General features: G+C 38.8%; 1 protein-coding gene and 1 non-coding gene across 2 annotated transcripts in view; one reads left to right on the top strand and one right to left on the bottom strand.

The window, feature by feature from the left end:
- Positions 1-471: 471 nt before the first annotated feature.
- PRMT9 (protein arginine methyltransferase 9) overlaps positions 472-12064 on the bottom strand; it is a 30527-nt gene continuing 18934 nt past the window's right edge. The window contains exons 10-12 of the mRNA XM_061191612.1: positions 6836-6989; positions 2186-2308; positions 472-1894 (exon numbers count right to left, since the gene is read on the bottom strand). Coding sequence (XP_061047595.1) covers positions 1679-1894; positions 2186-2308; positions 6836-6989 — 493 coding nt within the window. The 3' untranslated portion in view covers positions 472-1678. The remainder of the gene's footprint in view (positions 1895-2185; positions 2309-6835; positions 6990-12064) is intronic.
- Positions 7686-7758, top strand: TRNAG-UCC (transfer RNA glycine (anticodon UCC)). The gene has a single exon. It is a non-coding gene; the product is annotated as a tRNA-Gly (tRNA).

Below are 12064 nucleotides of genomic sequence, written 5' to 3'. Positions count from 1 at the left end.
ATCATTTATTTTCTGCAACTTTTTATGTCCCTCATTCTTTCAACGTAGACCCTTAATGTTATAACAAAAAGTTCGTGATTAGAGGCACAGCAGAAAAAAATTAAGTCCAAAAAATTAAAGGGTTGAAAATCATATACCTACAATGAAAGAGGCCTATATCTTACATTCCTACTAGGAGACATATCTGACCTAATCTATTAATCTTAAAACAACTACTGTCTAAAAATCATATTTGCACCAATGTGAACAGGACTTTGAGATGAAAAGAATAAAGTGGATGGAAGAGTGGAAGGTTATCCAGGACTTTGAGATGAAAAGAATAAAGTGGATGGAAGAGTGGAAGAATAAATAAGAAACTTGTGATAGAAACAGAGTCTGCTTTTCCTCAGTGCTACTAAAGGTGTCAGCAAATGTAAATCTCAGCTGAGTAGTCTTAATTATTTATCAAACCACAGTCAGAAGACTTATAGATGCTATTTGGGAGAAATTTATTACTTAGGATGGAGTTCCTCTAATTGTTAATCACAACCCATTGGGTCTAACATTTTACACTGAAAATAAATACAGAAAGGGCCAGAGCGGCATGTTGCAAATAGCAAGGGTAAGTATCATTTCTCAAAACCTATGCTTTATATATTTAAGCGCATATACATACACACACACACACACATACACAAACATACATACTGGTTCACAGTAATTAGATACAAAGTTTTTATTCTGTCCATTATTATAAACTAAACATTTCTATTGAAAATAAAGTTGCGCAGTATAATATGAGAGGCAAGGAGAATAGGCAGTGTGAAGAGAAGGTACATCTTATTTTCTGTGTGGCTTACCTACAGAGAGCACACAGTATATACAAGGCATGATAATCTTCTTCCTTATTAATCTCCCCATTTCAAGTCTTTAAAATCTGGACTAATTATTTTTTTCTTTCTGTGTATCCAAATCAAAACTTTGGAAAATACTGGTTTAGGTTTAACTCTTTCTTGAACTTAATTTATCAGCTTTAAATTTTTTCTTCGCCAAAGGTAGACCATGAAAAATGCTGCCTCCTAAGATTTTATTTTGTCCCTCTTTTACTCTTTTAATTACATTTAGTCTAAAGCTTAAATTCTTACTCAGGTTTGCATACCCAAAACACAAAAACTGAGAAGGAGGTTCAGAAGTATTTCACTGTTTACAAGAAGCAAGCTTGGAATTTACAGGGTTTAACAGGGTTAAACCATAAACCCTCAGTCTAAAGTGGAAGCCAACTTTTTGAGGTATCCCCACTGTAAGTTTGGATTTGAGAAAAATAGCCAAGATGCCTAAAAAATGAACATGAGACTCAAAATTCCTTATATTTATAGCTTTAGAGTACAAACTAACAGGTTTGGCAAAATTTAATCTATAGTAAGTAAAACCAAGCAATAAAAAGTTTCCTAATATGAAAAATTAATGACAGCCTTTTCCAGTAAGGAAGTCTGCAGCAATATTTTTGTAATAATGCTATTCTTTAACTTAGGATCTTTTAAATACACTTTATTAATGTCAATTTTTAAAAAATATTTGACCATTGCAAGGACTTAAATCTTTGTACCTCCATTTTATGATTACAATCCCACTACTAATTGAGACTAGAACTGTGTACTTGCTGCTCTACTTCCACCTTTTTTCAGTAGAAAACTGCTCTTCATTGCTTTACTGTGATGCTGACGTTGCTTTTGTGGTGCTGGACGTTGAGTACAAGTTCGTCTCCCATTTCCACCTGGATGGGATTATCTAAAACAACTGCAGCCTGTTTCCAGTGGGAGGCTTCACTCGAAGTATCCAACCTAATCTCATCGTCAAGGTACATATGATACCAAAAGGGAATGGCAGTCACTTGTCCAGATTTACAAATGCATACCTACGAAAATTAAGAAATCATGAAAATTTCATCAGAGGAATCAGAGCAGACTTGGATAAGTCTTTGTCTTTTTAGCTTTAGAACCAAATTTTATAAAGGAATATATTTAATCACCCAATTCAAATTAATACCAACCTGTTTTATACACTAATATTTACCCAAGCCCATGTTTGGATATTGTTCAGAAAATTTAAGTCTTCAAAGGAAGTGGCTAAAACTATTTTATGTATGTAAAGTAGTATATAGTTTAAGATAATTCTGAATATGACAAGAGTAATCATTTTATATTACCTTTACTTCTCTGTTAGAGGTGTTCAAATATGGCGTCATTAAGTCTAGTCTTAAGAGTTCCACTGGTTTGCTTAAAGGTATACAGGGCAGTGAGGATAGGTCCAAAAATACACGTATAGGTACCTAAAGAAAGTATAAAATTTTCACTTTTACTCAATTCTTTTTTTGACCAAGTCTCGTTAAGTTTCCTGCTTTGTACTTCGCTCAGTATGATACAGTGCTTTTGACATCTATTACCTCGTTTAATTCCCACATCAACCTTAAGGCATAAGGACTTCCATGATTCCGTTTTACAGGAAGAATGAACAAACCAAGGTTTTAGGCTGGTTTAAATAATTTTCTGTGATTTCAATTATCTATAGATTCTTCACTAGGATGAAAGCAAATTTTTACTTAACCAGGCAGCTCCAAAAAGTTTAAGCCAAGGATGTGCTTATGTGTGAAAGATGAACTAATAAGCAGATACTACAGTAAGCCCCCTACGTATGATCGAGTTCCGTTCCAAGAGCACATTTCTAAGTCCAACCAAGTTAGCCTAGGTACCCCACTAACACAATCAGCTACATAGTACTGTACTGTAATAGGTTTATAATCCTTCTCACACAAATAATGCATAAAAAACAAGCACAAAAAATAAAACATTTTTAATCTTATAGTACAGTACCTTGAAAAAATGATCCACTAATGTCTGGGTAGTAGCTCTTTTTTTCTCATCATAGATGAAACAGTAGCACTGGATTGCATTCTGAATGGCTGCTGCAACCTTCGTGGTACTGTTCTACATTCGAGTCCTCTGCCTCAAAAACTAACAGTGCCCCCTCAAATAAAGAAAATCCCCTTGCCATTTCCTGCACTGTGAATCTCTTCGGTTCTTCAGTCTCTTCTTCCTCTTGTCTCTCTTTGTCCTTTCTCTGGGTCGAAGAGAATTCAGGAAATTCCCGGACAGCTACCGTATCTGCACTCATTGCCTCGCCACTTTTACACTGCGAAGGTAGGCTCTAGCCTTGAACCGATGAAACCAGCCATGGCTGGCATTAAAAGATGCGCCCTCTGATTCTTCGCCATGTTTCTTCTTCAGGTCTTCATAAAGGCTTTTAGCTTTCTCTTGCATCAGCATTAAGCTTAGCGGGACTCGACACTGATGCTGATCCTGCCTCCACACACTGAGAAGCTTCTCCATCTCCTCCATCACTTTTCCACACTTCTTCGATATTGTTGACATCATCGGCACAGCAGACTTCACATGTTCCATGATCTTGTCCTTGTTCTTTAGAATCATGCTGATGATTGAATGATTCAACCATCTTTTCGCCTCACTCCACTTTGAATTGTTTTCTCTTTTGTTTCCATCGTTATCGCTTGGTGCCTTAACAGTACCAGCTACATCACCGCTGCTTTTACGCTTGCTTCCAGACATCTGGGCTTGAAATAAAGATACTGTACCACTGTACTCTATACAGTACAGTACACAAAAGCACAACCACTTGTAGAGGATGCACTCACGTGACAACGTATGCCAGACACAGGAACTAACTTACGTGATTGGACATGCGAACTCATATTCGCATCTTTGAAAGTTCGCAACTTGAAGGTTCATATGTAGGGGACTTACTGTACAACATTAATTATTGAACTGTTTGAGCAAATACGCCAAATTCAACCAAACAACTAATAGTAGATTTCATTTTGAAAACAGTTTATTTATCTAGAAGGCAGTGGTTCTCAACTTTGACTGCAAATTAAAATCACCTAAGGAGCTTTTAAAAAGCCCAACTGCTCAGGCCACACCGCAGATCCATCTGGAGTCGGGATCCAGATCCCAGTAATCCTGAGAGTACAGTCAAGGTGGAGAACCACTGCTATAAACTGTTCCATCAATTTTAGTAGCAATGGAAACTTCCTACTAATAACTTTTAGCCTTCTCATTTGAAATAGAAAGGAAACTGTTGAAGAAGTGTTCTCTTTCCTTTGAATAAAGTATTAGAGAGCAACTGTTCATGGTGAGAAAGGACACAGATATATCAACCTCTCCCTGGGCATCCTTGAAGGCATCCAACCTTTCCTCCCCATAAAAACAGCAATTCTATGCCATTTCCAGGACTCTTGCCCTATATCCCTATTTGTATCAGTCACCAGAAGAACAGCCCGAGATTCCTGTGTCACCTCTCATCACCTGCACTCTAATCCCCACACAGCTGTACCCATCCCTCATAATCTGTCCTCACTTGTTTCTCAACCTAGCCTACTGGCCACTCCTGTCATCTTTGCTAATTCCTTCTTAGATTTCCAATGTAGAGCTCATAACTTTGTGAGTTCTCTAGAGTTTAGTTCTCAGCCCTCTTCTCTTTCTACACATCCCCAAGGTGATTGCATCCCGTTATTCTGGCTTTAAATATCATCTACCAAATCTGACTGCCAAATTTACATCTCCAGGCTAGCTATTTCTCTGAATTCTTATCCAACTGCTTAATGACCCCATAAAAACGTAAGCACAACCTGATCCTCCTGCTATTTTCCCCATATCAGTAAATGGTAACTATCCTTCCCGGCGCTTTCTCATACCCCATGTCCCATCTATCACAAAACCTACCTTCAAAATACATCAACAATCTGACCACTTTGCACCACAACCATTGCTACCACTCTAGCCTGAGTCACTACCACCTCTCTCCTGGATTACTGCAATAACCTTATGCCTCTGCCGGCTCTCCATGGTGGTCTACTCCCAATACAGCACCCATAGCAAGCCTTTCAAAACAAGTCACACCTTATCACTCCTCTGGTCAATACCCTCCAGTTGTTTTCCACCCCTTTCAGAGTAAAAGCCAAAACCTTCACCACAACCTCTACAGGAGGCTCTACAGGATCTGGCTCCTAATACTTTTCTCACTGCATCCTTCATCCGACTCTCCCTCATGGTTTCCTGCTGTTTCTGAATACTCCAATCATGCTCTTGCCTCAGGTCTTTGCACTTGTTGACCCTTTGACTTGTATATGGTTTGCTTCCTTGTTTCTCTCTGGTCTCTGCTTAAATATCACTTATCCTTTGAGTCCTTTCCTTAGGCATTACCTAAGTAAAATAGAATATCCCATCCCTCCAACTCCCATTCTCCTCTAACCTTCTCACGTCTCACCATCTATCATACTAATCTTTCTACTCCTTTGTTTATTGTCCATCTCTTGTTTCCTTAGTGTCAATTTGAATGTTAGCTCCATGACGGCAGGAACTTATCTCTTCAATTTCATGACTATATTCCCAAAACCTAAAAGAACACATAGACATTTGCTGAATGAATAAATACATTTCTGCTGTTTTCTGTATAGCATTTTTTTTTTTACAACCTCTCATTTTGTTTCACTGGTTCACTCAGTTGTCAGTGTAATAGTCAGATAATCATCACATTAGAGGAGAGGAGACAATATCATCTCAGAAAATGGGTGAGGAGACTAGGAAACGTAAAACTGTCAAGCAACTTTATGGAGCCTCTTGAGATGAGTGGTCATAAGTAGAAGTGAGACCACAGTCAGCATATTCAGCTGCAGGGGTACTGGTGTAGAGAAGGCAGAGAGCTGGATTTAACCATGGTGAGATCTTCCCAGGCCAGCAGAAAAATGGAAAAGAAGGGACATGTGAAAAATATATCAACCATGAAACATAAGCTGTTAAGGAAAGGAGGATATGAGATGGGAGGCAGGGTGAAAAGATGGCAGGATTAAAATATCATAGATTCTGATGGAATCGAAGAATTGCTGATGTCAGGATCAGGAGAGAATAAGCTAGAAAGATAGGAGATGGTAGTATTTGGGGACCACACAAAGAAATAATTTAAACTTCTCTGTCTTCTGGTAAGTGTATTTTGTTTATTAAACTCTCCAGAAAAACTAAGAGTAAATAAACTCTAAAACCTTAGTCTGCTCTGAAAAAATCATTTACTCAACAAATTTATATTTGTTTAGCAAGTATTGTTCATGGAAGATCTAACAATGCATATTCAAGAGCTTACCATCTATAGCCTTTTGATAAAAGGTTTAGATATCACTCCTTTAATTCGGTACTCAACATCCCACTTCCCAAAATGCTGCTTTGGCTTACACCTATTTCCTGCCCCAAACCTCTTCCCTAGACATTCCATCCACTCCCACAGTTATAACTCACAAATTTTATTTTGCTGCTAGTAGCTCTGCCAGCACTAAATCCTTGTTTCCCAAACAGCCACTAACCCCTTTTCCTAGGCTCCTACCTTCCTGCCCCTTGCAGTCTGACTGCCCAGACATTAACTGCTCACACCTATCACTTGCCAGCCTGAAGTCTCAACGTAATTAAGGGGTCATGTTTAGAACAGATGTCTCCTTCCAGCGGCTGCTTTTTTAGACAAGGAGCACACTTTTTCATAAGACTAAACCCAGTACCCTATTTTCCATTTACAACAGTGGTTCCGAGCAAAATCTACAGACTTTTGTCAGTAGGAACAACAGAATTCCTTGGCTATCCTAACCCCTAGGTTGGTTTTTACCAGTAGTAAGTTCCTTTGCTATAGAAAACTGATTACCATCCCAATCCAGCTAAACAGTGACTGTAAAACTACAGAGAGAGGTAAGGCAGACTGTGGGCGACAGCCAAGTGGTTGAACTTCTCTTCAAAACACTTACCTGAAACTGGTTAATAAAAGGTGCTACATTAAATCCAAGAGTTCGTTCTGTTCCCTGCACAGCGCTCTCCTCCACCAGGGTCTGCGATTCCACGAGCAACCCAAACATCAGCACGTACTGGGGAAAGATCTTACCTCCAGACTGCAGCAAACACCTGGAGGAAGGAAAAGTGCTTTAAAAAGCATCCTGAGGGACTTCCCTGGTGGCCCACTGGTTGGGAATCTGCCTGCTAATGCAGGTGGCGCGGGTTTGAAACCTGGTCGGGGAACTAGGATCCCACATGCCACGCGGCACGGACAAAAAAAATTAAAAAAAAAAAAAAAAAAAAGCATCCTGATTCTCCACATTCTATAAGTACCAATAACTAAATCATGACTAATTGGGGAGCTACAGATTGTATATAATCTAACACACTTTAGACTGGTACCTGGCTGGTAGCTCAGAATGGCAGACAGCTTGAAAAGTAACCGGTCAGCTGGATGGATACAAGTTTTTACATTAAGGAAGAATCATCAATGGCTATTAAAACTAGTGGGTAAGGGGGACTTCCCTAATGGCACAGTGGATGGGACTCCGTGCTCCCAATGCAGGGGGCCAGGGTTCGATCCCTGATCAGGGAACTAGATCCCACATGCATGCCCCAACTAAGAGTTCGCATGCCACAACTAAGGAGGCTGCATGCTGCAACTAAGGAAACTGCCTGCCACAACTAAGGAGCCCATGTGCTACAACTAAGGAGCTGGCAAGCTGCAACTAAGGAGCCCACCTGCTGCAACCAAGACCCAGTGCAACCAGATAAATAAATAAATGAATAAATTAAAAAAAAAAAAACACTAGTGGGTGAGGGACTTCCCCGGTGGTCCAGTGGTTAGGACTCTGCACTTCCACTGCAGAGGGCACAGGTTCGATCCCTGATTGGGGAATTAAGATCCTGCATGCCGTGCAGTGCAGCCAAAAAAAAAAAAAACTAGTGGGTGAAAGTTTGATTAGGAAAAGGATATTTACATAGTCTCAAAGTATCACCCCCATAAATGACTTACTTATTACAAAGGGAAAATAGCAACTTAGGGTGGAAAAACCTGATGGATACAACTTAAACTAACTGATCTAAATTCACATCAACAATATGGGATAAAGCAACACCATGTGCCTTCGTGACAAAATTTCTGTGGTATTCCTCTGTAAAATGGGTAATCTGACTCTAGTAAGAAATATGAGAAACATTCCACAAAATAAAAGGCCTGCACTTTTCAAAACTGCGAATATCATGAAAGACTGAGGAACTCTGGGCATATACCCAGAGAAAACCATTAATTCAAAAAGACACATGCACCCCAATGTTCACTGCAGCACTATTTACAATAGCCAGGTCATGGAAACAACCTAAATGCCCACTGACAAACGAAACGAATGGATAAAGAAGATGTGGCACATATGTACAATGGAATATTACTCAGCCATAAAAAGGAACGAAATTGGGTCATTTGTAGAGACATGGATGGACCTAGAGGCTGTCATACAGAGTGAAGCAAGTCAGAATGAGAAAAACAAATACTGTATATTAACGCATACATGTGGAATCTAGAAAAATGGTACAGATGAACAGGTTTGCAAGGGAGAAACAGAGACACAGATGTAGAGAACAAACATGGACACCAAGAAGGGAAAGCGGGTGGGGGGGATGAATTGGGAGATTGGGATTGACATATATACGCTAATATGTATAAAATAGATAACTAATAAGAACCTGCTGTATATAAAAATAAAATTAAAAAAAAAAGACTGAGGAACTGTTCCAGAATAAAGAAGACTAAAGAAACTAAATGCAATGTGCAATCCTGGATTGAATTCTGGACCAGGAACAAAAAAGCTATAAAGGATATTACTCCAACAAATGGTGAAATCTGAGTAAGATTTTTCCCTTAGATATCAGTACTGTGTCCATGTAGATTTCCTAATTTTGTTAAGTGTGTGATGAATATATAAATGAGTGTCCTTTTTCTTATAAAATACACACCAAGGTGTTTAGGGGTAAAAGAATACGATATCTGGAACTTACTCTAAAGTGTTCAGAGAGAATAATAAAGCACATGTGGCAAAACAGTAACAATTTGTGAATCTGGGTGTAAGGTACATGTTTGGTTCTTTGTACTATTCTCTAACTTCTCTGTAAGCTTGAAATTTTTTCAAAATAAAAAGTTAAACACTCTGAAAGGGAAAAAAAAAGTGATTAAAAATCCAAACACTCTATTAAGAGTGTGAATAAAGGGTTAACAAAACCCTTTCTCCTCCTACAGTTGATCCTGGATTCACCTTCTGTTTCCCTAGAACTCCCCAAAAGGTGGAATGTCAGCTGTGTTATCAGCAACCCTGCTTATGATTTTAAAAAATTTTAAATGCCTCTTAATAGGTAGATGCATCTGGATTGAGAGAACTGTAAACTATAAATGTCTGATGGGAAGCCACACCACCTCTGGGCTTCCCTGAGTGTGGGATGACTTGTAACCACTTGTTCCTATTGCTGGGACTTGAAAGCTATGCCCCTGGGAGAAGTTCCTATATGAGATGTAAGGCTCTTAAGCCAAGGCAGCTCCCACGCCCACATGCACAGGGCTGTTTCCACACACCTGAGCTGTGTGGGAGGCATGAGAGCGGAGGGTGGGTCACCTACTGCCATCAAAGGAAACGGACGTGGAGGATACTCTAAGGCACTTTCATCGTTCGCCACATTTACAATCAAATGTTAAATCCCTCATTTTTACTGAACATTCCAAGTCGGTTTCCACTTGAACTTCTAGGACAGGCTACTACAGACAGCTGGACTCTGTATTATCTATCGTATGTATCTTTCATAGTAAGCTTTCACTCTTAAATATTTCTAGTCAGTAAGGATCTATTTATAAAAATACAGGACTAAATGTTTGACCAATGCATATCTAAAAAAATAGTTCCTGCAAGTTTCTAAAATTGTATGCCACGCAGTTTCCCTGAATAGATCATTGAAATCTTGACAAACTATAAAAACACCCCATTCCTCAAAACCACTTTGGCACTTCTGCTCTTAAGTTAGTTTCAAATTCTTCATTCTGCTTTTACTAAACTGATTATCTCAACCATTTAAAAATGTCTAAAACCAGAACAACCACTGAATCATAACAACAAGACATGGTAACTAAATGTAATACAGGTCCCTTGATTAGAACCTAGACTGGGGAGAAAAAAAAAGCAATAGAGAATATTACTGGGATAGCAGAGAAAATTTTAATACAGACTATCTACTAAATAATAGTATTTTATCAATGTTAAGTTTCCTGAGTGTGATGTTATTGTGATATGCAGAGGAAAGCCTTTGTTCTCAGGAGATACACGCTAAATGTTAAAGTAAGGGGGGAGGTTATGAAGCCAACAGCTGTCAAATGGTTCAACAAATAAAACAGTAGCCTCGTGTTCACTGTTACTTTTCTTGCATTTTTTCTTTAAGTTTGCAATTTTTCAAAATAAAAAGTTGACAGAAAAGTTTACAATAAGTACACAGGCTTCTCTTCCTAAAGACTAGCTAATAGGGAGCCAAATCATAACCAGGTCATTTCATGAGCACAGAATCAGCAAAGAAAGTTAGAGATGATTCCTGAGTGTAATGGCATCAGTCTGACTTAGACAAGTCATGATCCGAAACCAGGATAATCTCTCCTCACTAAATATAAGTACGTGATCATTTAAGTTGTAATAAGTCCTTATATATATATATAGGTTAGCCCAAAAGTGGACTCCACTCTGACTCCAATGCTTTATTCATTTCTGTTATTCCCTTCCTACCAACTTTTTAGCATTTTAGGTAAAGTCTGGTAGAAACTGAATCTCCACAATTAGTAAAATTACATACCTCAACAAAAACCACACAGCTGTTATCAAACTTCCAATCTATGCCTTTACCAAACCAGATAAAATTTTAACATCTTCCTAAGTGGAGAAACTTACCCATTTTCCTCAAACGGATGAAGTTTAATCCTGACAACCCATGTTATTAAATTTTCTGAACTGAAGTTATCTGCTAATTGTGATCCATTTAAATGAAAACATCTAATTTTTCTTAAGATCACAAAGTCTCAAATGAGAGACTAGCCACACAGCTTTATGTTGCTTGACTAATTCCCTCCACCCCCAAATAGCCACAAGAGGGTAGCGTTCTCTTAAACCAGCAAACAAAAAGCACATAGGTTAATAAAAGCCAAACTTCTAGCCATAAAGGGAGGGAGGGAGGGCAATACCATTAGGTCATTTAGGGGGTAACCAGAAATCAGGCTAAACAAGGTGTCAAAAATACATCTGCTGAACCCTGAAAAGTCAGAAAAGGCTGAATCAAGTACTAACAACCATGCCAGAGATAAATACTACACAAAAGCAAGTATGCAAATTATTTTAAAAGGCCCTGTTCACACTATTTTAATCTAAAATCTTAACTCAAATCCTTCTTAACTCAATGTTACCGTTACTAACAAGAATGCTTCTTAGTCATGTGGAGATAAAACAGTAATCGCCTTGCAACTCCACTTAGCTTTACTGACACTGAGTGGTTTGTTGTCACTTACACCACTGCAGCTGCCAGACTCCTCAATGGAATCCTCTGCAAAGCCAAGTAATATCTCTGAACCATCTGTGCCTTCAGAAAAAAAAAATATGTTCCAACTCAAAACTCTAACCATAAATGGCAAAAATTCTTCAGAAACTCTTCGCTGTTTCCTTGTGATCCAACACGAAGTGTTTTAACGTGGGTTTCAATTAGAAAAAAAAAAAAAGCTCACCAGGCTTTTAAACTTTCTCCTGTATTTTAATCTAGTATGACTGAATAAAAGTTAGTAATGAACATTTTAAAACAACGTTAGCAAAGGTAACTGAATACTTAAGTTTGTGTAGTGGCTTATTTTTTCTTTGCTTTTTGGGAGGGTTGATATCCAGTGAGACAGATGCCCTTTATCCTTATCCTAAATACAATCTATCCTCCCAACCCCTAACTGCATCCTCTTTGACCAGTCATGAGGCCTCCCCACTGTCAGCGGCTAAAGATAATAATAAAAGGCTTGGGTGGGAGTCGCTGCACACCTCTGGCCCCAGAAGCAAGGGAAGCTGACACCTCCAGGAGCACCTGGTAAGGGGCCTGTGCAGGAGCTTCGGCTGAAGGGCAGGGGCACTGGCTCTCCACTGTTACTCAGGAAGTGTTCTACAGCACAG

The sequence above is a fragment of the Eubalaena glacialis genome, chromosome 5 (genome assembly GCF_028564815.1).
Source record: "Eubalaena glacialis isolate mEubGla1 chromosome 5, mEubGla1.1.hap2.+ XY, whole genome shotgun sequence".
In the NCBI taxonomy this organism is placed as follows: domain Eukaryota; kingdom Metazoa; phylum Chordata; class Mammalia; order Artiodactyla; family Balaenidae; genus Eubalaena; species Eubalaena glacialis.
This window is presented reverse-complemented; position numbering and strand designations above follow the sequence as displayed.